Source organism: Sus scrofa, chromosome 4 (assembly GCF_054392235.1).
Source record: "Sus scrofa isolate SSC_HxYL_T2T_F1_AM1 chromosome 4, Sscrofa_HxYL_maternal_Yorkshire_Landrace_v2.0, whole genome shotgun sequence".
In the NCBI taxonomy this organism is placed as follows: Eukaryota; Metazoa; Chordata; class Mammalia; order Artiodactyla; family Suidae; genus Sus; species Sus scrofa.
In genome coordinates this window covers 625,820-641,101 of record NC_139386.1, presented here as the reverse complement: position 1 = coordinate 641,101, position 15,282 = coordinate 625,820, and the positions used below count along the sequence as shown (strand labels likewise).

General features: G+C 60.1%; 1 protein-coding gene across 31 annotated transcripts in view; it reads left to right on the top strand.

Annotated features, from left to right (window-relative positions):
* The window catches only part of MROH1 (maestro heat like repeat family member 1), a 70,621-nt gene that overhangs the window by 10,249 nt on the left and 45,090 nt on the right, over positions 1 to 15,282 (top strand). For 30 of the 31 annotated variants that reach the window (XR_014843178.1, XR_014843172.1, XR_014843168.1 and 27 more), the window contains exons 3-9: positions 247 to 324; positions 1,552 to 1,697; positions 8,599 to 8,730; positions 9,050 to 9,212; positions 9,430 to 9,528; positions 14,334 to 14,485; positions 15,034 to 15,174. Coding sequence is in view for 18 of the 31 variants with exons in the window: in XM_085021340.1 (XP_084877466.1) it covers positions 303 to 324; positions 1,552 to 1,697; positions 8,599 to 8,730; positions 9,050 to 9,212; positions 9,430 to 9,528; positions 14,334 to 14,485; positions 15,034 to 15,174 (855 nt within the window). In the remaining 13 variants the exon portion in view is untranslated. Of the gene's footprint in view, positions 1 to 246; positions 325 to 1,551; positions 1,698 to 7,001; positions 8,731 to 9,049; positions 9,213 to 9,429; positions 9,529 to 14,333; positions 14,486 to 15,033; positions 15,175 to 15,282 lie in introns of all 31 variants that reach the window. The other variant, XM_085021341.1, reaches the window with a different exon arrangement.

Below are 15,282 nucleotides of genomic sequence, written 5' to 3'. Positions count from 1 at the left end.
GCCCAACCAGGCCGCGGCCTTGTGTGCTTACCCCACTTGGGCGGGGCTGGGGGTGCTGGGGTGGAGGAGAGCGGGTAGCTGCTGAGGGGCTGGTGTCTCTTGTCCTGCACGAGCAATTCGGCCAGAGTGTGGCAGAGAGAGTTCCCGGGAACAGGCTTGTTCCAGCCTCGTGCCTAACCCAGCATGCTCACTTCCCGAAAACCGAGGAGGCTCATGACTGCCGCGCTGCTCTCTTGGTTACTCCAGGTTGGAGGAGATCTGTCCACGCTCACACTGGGCAAGAGGAAGCCAAGACCACAGCCATGAGCGAGTCACATGTGCAGAGTGAGTGCAGGGGCTCGGCACCCTCCCTGTGCACGGGACGCAGAGGAGCCCGTGACATCGAATAAGTGTGCTTTGAAGGATTGATAGTCACGTGAACACACCTCTCTGTTGTCATTAAAAAAAGAAAAGAAAGGAGTTCCCGTCGTGGTGCAGTGGAAACGAATCTGACTAGCATCCATGAGGATGCAGGTTTGATTCCTGGCCTTGCTCAGTGGGTTAGGATCCGGCGTTGCCGTGAGCTGTGGCTCTAGGTCGCAGACACAGCTCAGATCCCACGTTGCTGTGGCCATGGCGTAGGCCGGCAGCTGCAGCTCCGTTTCGATCCCTAGCCTGGGAACCTCTGTATGCCACGGGTGCAGCCCTAAAAAAGACAAAAAAAAAAAAAAAAAAAGAAAAGAAAGAAAGAAAAAGAAACAAAAGAAAAGAGAAGAAAGCTCTTGTCTCTGCAGGTGCTGATGCCGAGGTGGCAGATTTGGCCGCAGGCCTGGTCTGGCGTGGGGGTGGCGTTTCCTGCGCACAAGGGGCAGCGTGCTCTGGGTGGGAGGGTCCCTGTGCCTTCACCCCTTCCTACAAAAGCCCCAGGGACAGTGTCCACTCTGACTGATCACTCCACCCGCAGCCAGAGCCAGCTGTTTGCTGAGGGCGTGGCCCAGGGTGGCGTCCCTGCCTCGTGGGGCTCCATCCTCAGGGGCCAGGATCTGCAGGCCACTGGCAGGCACCATGCCTGGAGCTCTTGGGACACTGAGGATGGTGGGGTCCTGTCCAGGGGGTGTGGAGCAGAAGAGGCCTGGCTCCAGTGTGGGGAGTGGCCGGGTGATGAGGAGTCTCCCACAACAGCCAGTGGGACTGGGCACTGCCCAGTAAGCACAGGGCAGCGTGGGCCAGGGTGCCACCCAGGGCAGCTTCCCACATGGCCCTGAGCCTGCACCCTCTGCCTTTTATAGGAGCGCAGGTCCATTGGGGCGGGGGACATGGAGCAAACGCAGCCTGGGTCGGAGTAGACGTGGCCTCAGAGTGGGTGGCCAGTGGGTCCCAAAGACCCCTGCAAGCCAGGTGGAGGGAGGGGTGGGTGTGCGAGACTAGCTCAGGTACACGGGGCTGGGACGTGCCAGGTGGCCAGACCGGTGGGGTCCAGAGGCCGCAGGCTGCGTTGGGTCCTCAGAGGCTGAGGTGGCAGTGCTGGGGAGGTGCTGGGCCTGACCAAATGCCCGGGGTTTGTCACTGCAGGGCTGTCCACCATCCTGCTGGATGCCATCACCGACAAAGACCCTCTGGTGCAGGAGCAGGTGTGTGGGGCCCTGTGCGCCCTGGGAGAGTCACGGCCTGAAGAGGTGCTCCTCGCCTGTGCGGAGCACCTGCGCCAGCATGAGAAGGTATTGCTGCGCTTCCGGGGGCGGGGCTGCGGGACCTGCGGGAGGGGGCGGGGCTGCGGGACCTGCGGGAGGCGGGGGCTGTGGAGTGGGGCTGCCTTGGCTGGAAAGTCGCAGCTGCAAGTCCGAGCCCCCTCAAGTCAGGCACGTCCAGCAATAGATGACCCACTTTGTCTTGTGGTCTGCGGGTTGGTCTCGTCGTGGGGGCACTTGGGCGGTCGCCACTGCAGCGTCCAGCTGCTCGCGCGAGAGGCTCAGGGCCGCCCTCCGCTCGCGCTCCCCCGCGCTCACCTGTTGGAGACTCGGTGGCTCTCGCTGGCAGCCAGGAGCTGTGTAACTGGAGCGGGTGCGAGGCCAGCGTGGGCCGTGCGCAGCGGGCCAGGGCCTCCGCCGCGGCCCTTCCGCAGCTGCTAGCTCGGCAGCTCGCATTTGGCCGTGGTTCTACTGAGTCCGGCCCTGCAGAGATGGCTGAGCACCCATCGGGGCAGAAGGGGCTGGGGGCCAGCGCCCCCTCTCCTGGTCCTCGGCTCTATGGGCCTGTGACACTGTTAGCTCCCCGTTGTAGGAAATACTCCTGCACCCTTTCCGTTTTCCCCAGGGTGTGGTCTGGGCTCATTCCTGGAAGTTAGACATGCAGGCTCAGACGACCATTTTTCTTTGTTCTACTTGACAAGTAAAAAGGGGTCTCTGTGTAGTCTGGGTTCTTTCTCTCTCACCCGTCACCCGCTTCTCCTGGGGAGACGGCCCCACGCTGCTGTGTGACCACAGGGCCGATGCGGCTTTATGGCATCTCCCCTTGTAGCGAGGGTCTCCCCCGGCCCCACTGGCGGGCCTCTCATGTTTGCGTGGGATGCGGGACTGCTGGGGGGACTGTGAGTGGAGTGGGACCGTTCCTAGGTTAGGTGGGGCACGTGCGTGTCCACGGCAGCTGCTCTTCGGCCCACTGGCTGGGCAGGGTGTATGTGCTGGGAGTGGGGCCCTTCTCCTCACGGCTGCGCGGCTGCATGGCTCCAGCTCCATGATGTGCGGAATTCAGCGTCTGATGGGTAGACAAAGCTTAGGGCTGCCCGGGCTGTTTGAGGGGATGGCCCAAGAATACTAGGGTGGCTAAAAACTGTTGCCATTTTTAGCAATTCACAGAAAAAAATTGAAGTGTGCTTGTGTCCGTCAGTTTCTAGCTCACTTATGCTTTTACCCCTTTTCTAGCTTTTTTAGTTTGACAAACTCCCTTCGCAGTGGGGTCTTGATAGCAAATGCTCGAGGAGGCGGGAGCTCCGTCCTTTGGCGTGTGACCCTCCCCAGGCAGTGTCCTCCCCCGCCTCTGTCATCCCGTCCACGCTCTGTGGACCCGGGTCTCTTCATAACCACACTTTATTGGGCTGCGTCTTAGCGTGCGTGTTTCGGATTCCGCGCAGCAATGTGAGACCCAGCAGAGAGGATGATGAGCTCGGCTTAGCCGTCCAAGGGCCATGCACTGCTTGAGATGCATGTGACACTTTGTAGATTTCAGCTTCTAGGGGCTTCTGGTGCTGCCCTGGGGCACGGGGGCAGGGTTGCTGCCTCGCCAGCTGGAGGGGGGTCTGTGCTGCTGGACAGTGGTGGGCCACACGGCTTTGGACAGATCCCGTCTCATCCCTAGTGGCCACAGCTCAGCAGAGAGCAGGTGCACATGGAGCAGGCAGGCCCTTCACAAGCGGTCTGGGGAAGAAAAGGCAAAAATGGCTGTTTTAGTGCCCCCAGGCTACTGCGAGACGCCGCCGCCCACTGGGTGGCTTATCAACAGCAGACTTGCATTCCTCACAGTTCTGGAGGTGGGACGTCTTAGGAGTGAGGCGCTGGCAGAGTCGGGGCCTGGTGAGAGCTCGCTGCCTGGTTCGTAGACAGAAGTTACCTCCTGTGTCCACCTGGCCGGCGGGATGAGGGGGCTTTTTCTGGGGCCTTTCATAAGGGCATGAGTCCCATTCACGAGGGCCCACCTCCTCACATCATCCTGCAGATGCCCAGTCAGCTGGTTTGGGCCGCTGAGCAGACTGGTCAGCTCCCGGGGCGCGGGGAGAGGGCAGCAGGGCTGTGGCCTCACTGGCAACCTGCCAACGCAGCAGCACCGTGGAGCTGAAAATCTCACACCACCTGCTGTGGGCTGGCGTCAGCAGCAAGAGCTGCCCAGTTCAGTTCCTGCTATGCTAAGGCAACAAGGGGCTGCGGCCGCGTGGCTCGGCATCGGGGCCTGGTGAGCCCTGACTGAAAGCCACCTCTGTCAGAGGGAGCACGCCGCGCCTTCTTTCAGCGTGGTTACTCTTCGGCTCACTGAACTCGCAGGAGCCACGTAAAGTGGAAATAAAACCTGGCCTCTAAAAAGAAGCAGCTCTTGCAACCTCTGTCAAAATCCCAGTAACGTTTTCTTCAGAAATAGAAAAACCCATCCCAAAATTCTTTTTTTTTTTTTTTTTTTTTTGCCATTTCTAGGGCCGCCTCTGTGGCACATGGAGGTTCCCAGGCTAGGGGTCTAATCGGAGCTGAGACGCCGGCCATTGCCACAGCCACAGCAACATGGGATCCGAGCCACGTCTACGACCTACACCACAGCTCACAGCAACGCCGAATCTTTAACCCACGGAGCAAGGCCAGGGATCGAACCCGCAACCTCATGGTTCCTAGTTGGATTCGTTAACCACTGAGCCATGATGGGAACTCCCAACCCCAAAATTCTTATGGAATCTCTAGGGACCCTGAATAGCCAAAACATTCCTGAAAAAGAACAAAGCTGGAGGACTCACAGTTCCTCGTGGCAAAATTTACTTTAAAGCTATAGTCATCAAACCAGTGTGGCACTGGCAGAGAGAGAGACATACAGACCAACGGAAGAGAAGAGAGAGCCCAGATGTGAACTCTCACATACACGTTCAAGTGACTTTCAGCAAGGCTACCAAGGCAGTTCAATAGGGAAAGGATAGGTTTTTTTCCTGCAAATGCTGTTGGGAAAACTGGACATCCATTTGCAGAAGAATGAAGTTGGACCCCTACCTCCCGCCACACACCAAAATTAACTCCTAAGGGATCAAAAACCTAAATGTAAACCCTCAAACTGTAAAAGTCTTAGAAGAAAATGTGGGACGAAACCTCCAGGACACTGCAGTCGGCAGTGAGTTCTTGGATATGACGCTAAATGTATAACCCACAAGAGAGAAAGTAGCGAGTTCTCAGTGGATCTGCAGTGTCTTGGGAGCACTGGGACACAGGTTTGATCCCCGGCCCAGCGCGGTAGGTTAAGGATCTGGCTTGGCTGCAGCTGTGGCTTAGGTCACAACTACGGCTCTGATCTGATCCCTGGCCCAGGAATTTCATATGTGTGGGGAGGCCAAAAAAGAAAAAAAGAGAGAAAATAGATAAATTGGACTTCCTAAAAACTTTAATAATTGACATCAAAAGATACTATCCATAAAGGAAAAAGGCAACCCACAGAATGGGAGAACATATTTTCAAATCATACTTCTGATAAGGGATTAATATCCAGAATATATAGAGAACTCCTAAAACTCAACACCAAAAAACCCAAACAAACTGATTCAAAAATGGGCAAAGGACTTGGATAGACGTTTCTCCAAAAAGGATTCTCAGATGGCCAATGAGAACATGAAACGATGCTCAGCATCACTAGTCCTCAGGGAGATACACAACAACGCTGTACTGAAACACCCTCACACCATTCAAGACGGCTGCTATCAAGCCCAGAAAGGGGTCCCCTGTGGCGCGGTGGGTTGATGACCCGGCTTGTCTCTCTGGGGTTGGCAGTTCCGTCTCCAGGCTGGCATAGGTTGCAGCTGCAGCTCGGATTTGATCCCTGGCCCTGGGATTTCCATACGCCATGGGTGTGGCTGAAAAAGGAAAAAAATGAAAAATAAACCAAAAACTCCGCAGAAAATAACCAGTGTGTCGAGGTTGTGGAGAAGCTGGAGACCTGGCACTGGGGGCTTCAGACGCTGCAGCGGCTGCGTCGTACATCACAGACGGTCTTCAGAACCACGAAGAGAGTTAGCCTCCCCCCAGCACTTCCACCTCTGGATCGGCACCCAAAATAACAGACAGCAGAGTGTCAAAGAGACATTTCCCAGCAGCATTAATCACATTAGTCAGAAGATGAGTGCAACCTCGGTGCCCATCGTGGATGGAGGGGTGGAGGGCTGGATAAACAGAACGTGGCCCAGCAATAAAATGAAATCTTCGGCTTTCAAAGCAAGTGCATTCTGACACCTGCTGCAACAGGGATGAAGCCTGAGGCCCCTGTGTTCGTGAACGAGGCCCGTCACAGAAGGACACATACTGTGTGATTCCGCATGTGCGAGGTGCTTAGAACGGTCAGATTCGCAGACAGAAAGTGGAAAAGTGGGTGCCAGGGGCTGCGAGGAAGGGAGCGGGGAGCTGGTGTTTAAGGAGGACAGAGTCTCAGTTTTATAAGAGTCGACGAGAGCTGTGGTGGGTGGTGGATGGGCCGGCCACACCGCAAGCATAAAGTATCAACACCACCGACCAGGTGCTGAAAACGGTTGGGTGGTAAACTTTGTGTTTATTTTAACACCAGTTCAAAAAGTGAAAGAACGAAACAAGCCAGCAGCTGAGAGTGACCCCATCAGCAGGACATTTGTGCTTTCCCAGCTGGAAGCTGCATGTTTTTACTTCAAGTGCTTTGTCACCATGTTCCCTTTCCAGTGACACGAGGCTTTCCTTGAAGAAGAATTCTCCATGAATGGGGACCTTGCCCAACTGTAAATGGAGGTAGGGTTTTCAAAATGCAGCACTTACAGGAGTTCCCGCTGTGGTGCAGGGGGCTCGGTGGGTCCCTGGAGCCCTGGGAGGCAGGTTGGATCTCTGGCCGGGCACAGTGGGTTAAGGATCTGGCACTGCAGCAGCTTTGGCGTAGATCGCAACTGGGGCCCAGATCTGATCCCTGGCCCAGGAACTCCACGTGCCGCTGGGCGGCCAAAAAAGAACAACAGCATTGATGACGACAAAATCCAGTGCTTACAGCCTTCAAACTAGAATTCAAACCAAATCCTAGAACACAGGTAGCACATGTACAATAATTTAAAAAAAGGATAGATTCCTGTGTCATGTTTTTTAGGAAGTGCGTCTTTCTTGTGGGTACCCAGGTTTTCCAGTTCTGTAGCCCGCGCAGCCTCCCTGACCCTTGAGCCACTTTGTCACACTGCCCTCGGGCTGGTCGGCCACAACGTGTGACTGACGGGCCGTGAGCGGAAGCCGCAGAACCTCCGTGCCAGGACTCCATCTCTCCCTTTTGGTTTTCTGGAGGAAAGAAAGCAAAGGTCCTCTCCCGGCGTCTTCATACGAGGAAGGAACGCGGAAGCCGCTCAAAGTGGGTAGATGGTGCCCTCTGAGGTGTTTGCCAGGCGAAGAACCAAACAGCAGAGGATTTAAGAAGGAAGTAACGAGGCCAGATCAAGTGGGGTCTGGGTTCCAGTGCTTCTCAGAGCCGCTCCTCCCAGCTCAGCATGGTTCTGCTTGTGCTGCTTAAATAAAATCATATCATCTACGTTCACTTTCCATTTCCCCCAAATTCTTTCACCTTCCAAAGAAAAAGTGGCTCCAGTGCAGGCCGTGCCCCTCAGGGGCCCCCCAGCTGGGCAGGAAGGACTCCCAAAGAGCCAGCTCATCTCCTACTTGTGAAGAGTGTCAAGTTAATAAAACCCGAAATACCACTTTATCGTCAGGGTTAGAGCCGAAGTGCAGAGCAGCCTGCTCGCAGAGGCCTGGAGGGGAGAGCTTGGTCCCAAGCCGAGGGGCCATCACTGTTGCCGCAAAGACCTGCCACCCTCCAGGATGCCTGGAAGGCGTCATAAAACTGAGAAAACAGAGCCGGATCGGAAGCTTTCCCCGGGGTTCAAACCACGGCAGGTTTCGTGCGAACTGTTAGGGTACGCAGGGTGTGGACGACCCACGCTGGCTTCTCCAGGAACGGATCCCGCAGCCAGCGGGGCCTGCGCGGCTGAACGGTGTGTGCCACACCCTCAGCAGGTGGGCCGTGGCCAAGTGCGGCCGGCGGTTTGGGCTGCGGGAGCTGCCGGACTCTCCGTCCAGACGGCTCTGGGCGCGCCGTGGGCATCCCGTCCACCCGAATGGTGTCTGGACCACACACGCGGCTTTCCTCGCCGGGCTGGTGCCAAGGCCTCTTCTCCCACACGGGACACTGCTGACGGGTCCACTGCAGACTCTCGTGGGTCTCTAGTGGCTCTAGTGGCCTCCGGGAGGAGCGTGGCAGGCGCGTTGTCAGGAGGGACTCTTGCCCACGGCCCCCCGCACCCTTTGCTCAGGCCCGGGCACCTTTGCAGGGAGCAGCCAGGCCGAGTTGCACTTTCTTGTCTTTTTCCTCCCGTCGCTCGGGCTCTGTCCTGTCCCAGCCTGGGCCCCGGGCCCTCCAGCTGCTTGGACGTTGTGGCCCCTTGTCTGCACCCCGCCTCCCGCCCCGGCCTCTCCATTCCCAGGGCAGGAGGGGCCTCAGGGAAAGGCCCCTCTGGGTCCTTCCTGCCCCCACTCCAGCCCCCGTGACACGCAGGGACTCCCTTGGCTGGGCTCTGCTCTCCTCTGGGCTTCCTGGCGCCGCAGGGAGGTGCCCCGCTTGCTTGCCCGCTCTCCTGTGTTGGTGCAGCTCCCGCTGCCACCTGCATGTCTGCAGGTAGGGCCAGGGTGACGGGGCCAGGTAGGGTCACGGTGGAGAGGTGGCTGAGGAGAGGGCTGCCTGGGACCTGGGGGGGCGGTGGGCCGGGCGGCCCAGAGGCTGTCATTTGGCATTTACGCCCTGGAGGGCGGGGCCCTGTCATAAGCCTGGTGGGAGCCGTGGGAGCCAGCGGGTCCTGGCCTTCCTGGGGCTCCGGGCACTCTGCCTCCTCAGCTGGCGCACCCCTACCGGACCATGATCCTGAGGGCGGTGGAGACGGTCGTGAGCAGCCGCATCGGCGAGCTGGACAAGGACGTGGCCAGGACCATCATCCTCCTGGCCTCCGGCGAGATGACCAGAGCCAAGGTCTGTGGGCACCTGCCCTTGCCTGCCGAGGCCTCAGGACTGGCCCCCCCGGTCCTGCGGGAGCCCTGCCTGCCCTTCGGCGTGGGGAGCTCACCTGCCATCTCAGATGGAAACCGAAGCACGTTGCCCAAGCGCAGGGCAGCCGTGGGGTGTTGGGCGGGGGGCGGGGGCTCAGCATGGGGCCCTGCAGCACCGCCTTAAAACAACTTGCCCTCAGTCCCTACTGAGAGCAGAGTGTCTCACTGCTGCCTCTTGGGTGACTTCGGGGCGAGGTCCTGCCTCCTTTGTTCAGGGCGTCAGTTCAGATTTTGGGGTGCAGGAACTGGTTTGCGACTGGCAGCAGGCCGCCAGCAACGTCCTTGTGGCGCTGGGGAAGCGTTTCGTCGGCAAGGTGATGGAGGAGATGCTGAGCAAGTTCCAGCCCGGGCTCCTGCCGCACTATTTTGTGGTGCAGACGCTCGCCAACCTCTCCGTGTCCAATGGTAGGTGGCGGCCGGCTCCCTCCACCCGCGCTCTCAGCGGCCCTGAGGACCTGAGAGCCGCACTGGCGCCTCGGTTCCTGGTGTGCCGCGCACCCTAGTCTGTGCAGAAAGGGCTCGAGGCGTGCGGCCGAGGCGTGCGGCCGAGTGCCCTCTGTCTCCCTGGGGGCCCGGGGGGCGGGGCGGGGGCGGGGCCTGCGTGACGCGCCCCGTCTTGCAGTGTTCGGCACGGTGCCCTTCCTGACGTCCATCCTGAGCACCATGCTGCCCATGCTGAGCCTGGCCAAGCACGACTCCATGAGGGTGGTGTTCTGTTTCGGTGAGAGGGCGCCTCTGGGGGCAGGTGGTGTGTCTGCGGGGCGGGGGCTGGGTGCTGCCTGCTTCCTCCTGGGCCTCTTGTCTCTAGTGCCCTTGGGGCGGGCGGGCGGGGCCGTGGGTCCTTTAAGCTGCAGGAGGAGGGCGGGACCTCCAGAGGGGGGCTGACTGCAGGCCTGGGCTCTGGGTGGGCCCTGCTGCAGGGAGAGACCTGGCCTCTGCCCTCTGACTGCTTTTCTCTGCTGCTGGGCACCCCTCCCCCGCCCGAGACCGAGTGCTGCAGTCCCCTGAGGCCTCAGCACCTGCTGGGGGCGGGAAGAGGCATGGGCAGCGCAGCCCCTTCCCACCCTCTCCCTGCCCTCGCTGGAAGAGTGGCCTTTCCCTGACATGTGGCCCTCGTGTGCCTGGGCAGGGGCAGCGCCTCACCAGATGGAAGGGAGGGCGTGCCTGGGGAGGAGGGTAGGGTCGGGAAGCGTGGAGGCTGTGGGGCCCGGGCCTGCTCTAGCGGCCGTCACATTGCCCTTGTCCTCGATTTCCTGGTGTCTCCAGCGTCCCCATCAGTCTCAGGAAGACCACTGGCAGGTACTGAGGGGAGGGAGAGGGAGCACCTGGGCCGCCCGAGGCCCCAATGAGGAGGGGACCCTTATGAATCCTCAGCCCAGCCTCTTTCAGGCTCCTGGGCTTCTGGGCGACCAGGCTAGGAAGGATATGGTGAGGGCGCGACTGCAGTGGGCAGGGGCCTGGTGATGGGTGTGGTTACAGCAAAGGGGCGTGGCTGCACTAGCCTAGGGTTTGGGGGTACCTGGGTGCAGGGTAGGTGTTTGGGGAGCCATCCCTGGAGGCTCCCCATCCTGTATACACCTGAGGACTTCCTAGCTGGGCCTAGAGCTTTGGGCCCCAACCCAGTGTATTCACAGTGGCTTTAGGTTCAGGGGTCCCCTGCTGTCAGGGGCTCAGGGCGGGGCTCAGGGAGGGTCTCCAGCTCCTGCCAGTCCTTGCAGCCCGCACCTTCCCCGTTCTCTCCGTTCCCTCCCAGGGCCTCTTTGGTGCCTTCCCCGTATCGGCTCCTCCCACCAGCAGATGATGGCAGGTTGCTTGGGTCAAATGACCTAGTTTTGGCCAAAAGAGGAATTTATGACAGGATCCCCAAGCAGCTGCACCGGGAATTGCCCCTGAGCTGGACATGCAGGAACAGGACACAGAAGGGACAGAGGCAGAGGTGTGAGCCTTAGGTGTGCCGAAGCCAGGCCAGGGGGAGCGTGGGTGGGGGAGTGACCAGCTTAGGACACTGTGTGTTTCTCCTGGTGGGGGTCAGAAGAACTGTGTTGCAGCTGAGCTTGGTTGTGGCCAGATAGCCTCTGGGGGGCACTGGGTGTCGCTCCTGGGAGGGCTGAGGCTCTGCGCAGGCATCAACTTGCAGATCTTTTTTTTTTTTTTTTTTTTTTTTTAGCTTTTTTTTAGAGCCTCGCCTGCAACATACGGAGGTTCCCAGGCTATGGGTTGAATGGGAGCTACAGCTGCCGGCCTACGCCACAGCCATAGCAATGCCAGATCCAAGCTGTGTCTGAGACCTACACCACAGCTCACGGCAACACTGGATCCTTAACCCACTGAGCGAGGCCAGGGATTGAACCTGTGTCCCCGTGGATGCTAGTTAGATTCATGTCCTCTGAGCCACGACGGGAACTCCCTGACTGGCAGTTCTGAAACTCTTGGACCGCCCTTCACAGCCCTCGAGGGCCTGCACTTGTCACCCTTGGGTGTCTTGTATGTGAAACAGGCGGGTGGGCCAGCAGACACTGCCTCAGGCCGCCTTCCTGCTGAGGTGGGCATTCCTTGCCACCGGTGGAATATTTGGTGTCTGTGGTTGGAGGAGAAGGTGGTCCTGCCCCCCAGAGTGGCCTTGGTCAGGGCGGGAGAGTCAAGGTCAGCCCATCAGTGCAGGGGTGGCACGAGGGGGCTGAGCCCTCCTTCCTTCCAGACAGCCTCCGGTTCCAGCCAGACCCGGGTCCGCTGCAGGAAGGCGGCACGAGTGGGCAGTGGCACTGGGCCAAGGACAGGAGTGGGCCAAGAACGATTGAAGGTTCCTGTCCAGCTTGCAGGGCGCTGTGGCCAGGCAGGGGGTAAGCAGGGAGGAAGGCCCCAGAGACAGGGTTGACATGCCCCGGACGGCAGGGTGCACGGTGGGCCGGACCACACTGTCCAGCACCAGCAGGCACAGAAACCCCTGCCCACAAGGAAAGTCTGATGGGAAAGGCAGCAGCAAAACAAGCAGAAAGCCAGGCTTGGGGGAAGCAGACAGTTCACGGAGAAGAAAATAGGCAGGAAAGACAATCTGATTAGCTTCCCCAGGGAGGTGGGAGAGACACGTGGAGAAACAGGAGCACGTCCATGAAGCAGCTACATTCAGAGAATGAAATTAAGCTTTTGGAAGTTAAAAAATGATGAAAATGGACGAGAAAGTCCTCAAAAAAATAGAGCACAAGTGCAAACATATGAAAGGTATGAGAGAAAGAAAGAATTCGCAGGCCAGGCCCTCAAGCTGGCATTCAAAGAGGACTCACCAGACAGGCGAAGGAAGACAGTAGGGTGGGGCAGCTGGGACTCACCCTGGCAGAGAAGCTACCCTGGCAGAGGAGCTGTGACGGGTGGAGAGGCTCTCTGAGCACCACCCCAGGAAGCCCCCCTCCCCGGGAAGTGGCCCAGAAGCAGGCCAAGGAGGGAGGACGGCCTTGCCTTCCCCCGCTCAGCTGGAGCCCCCGAAAGCTCTGAGGGAGGCCCAGCTGCTGTCTGAGCAGGAGGGTGGAATAGAGACTTTTTAAGAAGCAGGGATCAGGAGTTCCCGTCATGGCGCAGTGGTTAACGAATCTAACTGGGAACCATGAGGTTGTGGGTTCGGTCCCTGCCCTTGCTCAGTGGGTTAACGATCTGGCGTTGCCGTGAGCTGTGGTGTAGGTTGCAGACGCGGCTCGGATCCCATGTTGCTGTGGCTCTGGCTCTGGAGTAGGGCGATGGCTACAGCTCCGGTTTGACCCCTAGCCTGGGAACCTCCATATGCCGCGGAAGCGGCCCAAAGAAATGGCAAAAAGACCAAAAAAAAAAAAAAAAAAAAAAGAAGAAGAAGCAGGGATCAGGGAGTTTTCATGGTGGCTCAGCAGAAATGAACCCAACTCATATCCATGGGGATCCGGGTTCGATCCCTGGCCTCACTCAGTGGGTTAAGGATCCTGTGTTGCTGCGGCTGTGGCTCCGATTTGACCCCTAGGCTGGGAACCCCTGTAGGCCACAGGTGTGGCCCTAAAAAGAAAAAAAGAGAAAAGAAAAAAGGAAGTAGGATCAGGAAGGGCGCAGCCCTGTGTGGCCAGGAGAGCCCAGGATGTGTGTGTGGCAAGGGGCGTGGAGGTCGCCTGCGACTTGTGCCACAGCAGCAAGGAGACCCTGTGAGCTCCGGAAACAGCCGTGGGGGGCGGGGGGGGCGGGGGGGGCTGGCCCCGCCCGGGGACGAGGGGAGGAACCGAGGGGAGTTCCCCGGCAGGCAGGGTGTTTGCCTAGAGAAAGAGCTACACCCCTGTTTGCTTCTGGGGGTGGGGATTGGGGTGGGGGAGGGGTGCGGCCAGTGGAACCTGGGGACAGATTCGGGCTGGGTCCTGCTTCAGGCGCGTAGTGGCCCATTACCCTGGAAGACCGTCCCGTGCCACAGGCCGGGGAGCCCTGGTCAGCCTGGCCAAGGCGAAAGCGTAGGACAGCTGGGTGCGGGGACAGGACGGGGCTGAGGAGCTGAGGGCTCAGGGCCCCTGCGGCCCCGGTTGTAGCTGCCGTGTGGCAGGAGGGGACCAGAGCCCACCTAGGCAGGCCCTCCAAGGCCGGTTCTCAGTGGCAGGGCGGCCAGGGACCCAGAAACCCCCTGCCATGGGTTCCAGGAGGTCATTTTCCTTCAGAATTTCTTCACGTTCTCTCCTGAGCAGTTATGACCGTGGATGTAGACAGAGGGTTAGGGTTTGTTCCTTCTGTTGACTTCGAAGCCTGGGCTGAGAAACTAGCCTTGCGAGCGGGCCTGTCTACTAAGGTGTCAGATCCCCAGCTCTGAGGCGGTCTCACTCCCTGCCCCAGTCCCGGCCTGGGGGGCTCGGCTGTGAGGCCTGCTGTCTCGGGTCTGCCCCCCTCAGCCTGGCGCCTTCCCCTCGTCTCCTTCCTGCGTGTGCTGGGGGCCCCATGCCTGCCTGGCACGGCGGCCCTTGAAAGTGTGTGACGTTTGAGCCTCAGAGCAGAGGTGGACACAGGGGCCAGGTGGGCCGGGCATGCTGGCCAGAGGACATTTGGGGAGCCAGGTGTACCAGTGCCAGGACTGCCGTAACCACAAGCACGGCTGGGGGTCGGTCTGGGCCACCGCAGTGGGCTCAGCACGGCTCCGGAGGCCGGGATTCGGAGACCAGGTGCTGAATCCTCCCAGGCCTCCCCTGGCGTCGTGGCCTGAGGCAGCATCACTGCAGTGTCTGCCTCTGTCCCCCCCGCGTCTTGTCCCCCTGCGTCTGTCTGTCTTCCTGCTGGCTGTGGGGCCCAGCCCACTGTGACCTCATCTTAACTGATTGCATCTGCAAAGACCCGGTTTCCAAAAAAGGTCACGTTGTGAGGTTCTGCCAAGTGCAGGAGTTTTGGGGACCTTTCACCCCCCCAGTCCTGTCATCCCGAGCTTGGTCCGGGTGCTCGGAGGGCGTCTTGTGGGCGGGTGTGGGGGTTTCCGGGGGCGGCAGTGTTGCGAGTGTGTGCAGCTGTTGGCTGCAGCTGCTCTGTGCCGCGGGGCCCTTGCAGCTCTGCAGCGCTTCAGCGAGAGCACCCTGGAGTACCTGGCCAACCTGGACCAAGCCCCAGACCCCACAGTCAGGAAAGATGCCTTCGCCACCGACACCCTCAGCGCCTACGATATCCTCTTTCACCAATGGCTGCAGAGCCGGGAAGCCAAGGTGCGGCTCCGCGTCCCTTAGGAAGCTGTGGCCTCGCCTTCCCGGCTGCCCTCTCCCCGCCCCGGGCCTGGCCTGCCGCCGGGTCCCGCTCCCGTCACCTGGGTCTCTGCTGTCGGCCTGTCCTCTGCGCGTGGGGGGAGGATGGATCTGTCGACGTGCCCCCCCACCCCCCCGCCGGCACTGTGCTCAGGAGCCGAGGGAGGGGGTCTCCGCCGCAGGTCCCCACAGAGCAGGGCTTGTTTCTGAGGCCCAGACGCACAGACGCCCTTTCCCTCCTGCGGCCCCAGCACCGGCTGCGTCCTGGCCCTGACCTTGGCCTCCGACCTCTCCCCGCGGGACCCGCTCCCTGGGCCCCTTTAGGGACCCCCGCGCACAGTAAGCGGGTCCCCGGTGTCCAGCCTGGGGGCCCCGCTGTGAGGCGCGCTGTCTCGGGGTCTGCCCCCCCCAGCCTGGGCTCTTGGCGAAGGGGCTTTTTACCCATTTCTGCCGTTCCTGCGGGCGTTGCTGCGCTGGTCTGGACGTGGGCGCCTGCCGCTGTCTCCTCCCAGCTCCGGCTCGCTGTGGTGGAGGCCCTGGGGCCCATGAGCCACCTGCTGCCCAGCGAGAAGCTGGAGGAACAGCTGCCCAAGCTCCTGCCTGGGGTCCTCGCCCTCTACAAGAAACATGCCGAGACCGTCCACACGTCCAAGGTGCGCGGGTGGGGGCAGCCCGGGGCGGGCAGGCTCAGCGGAGTGTGTGGACCGCCCTGCACGGCCGGCAGCCTGGGGACCCAGGGCCACCTGGCCTCACCGGCGCCC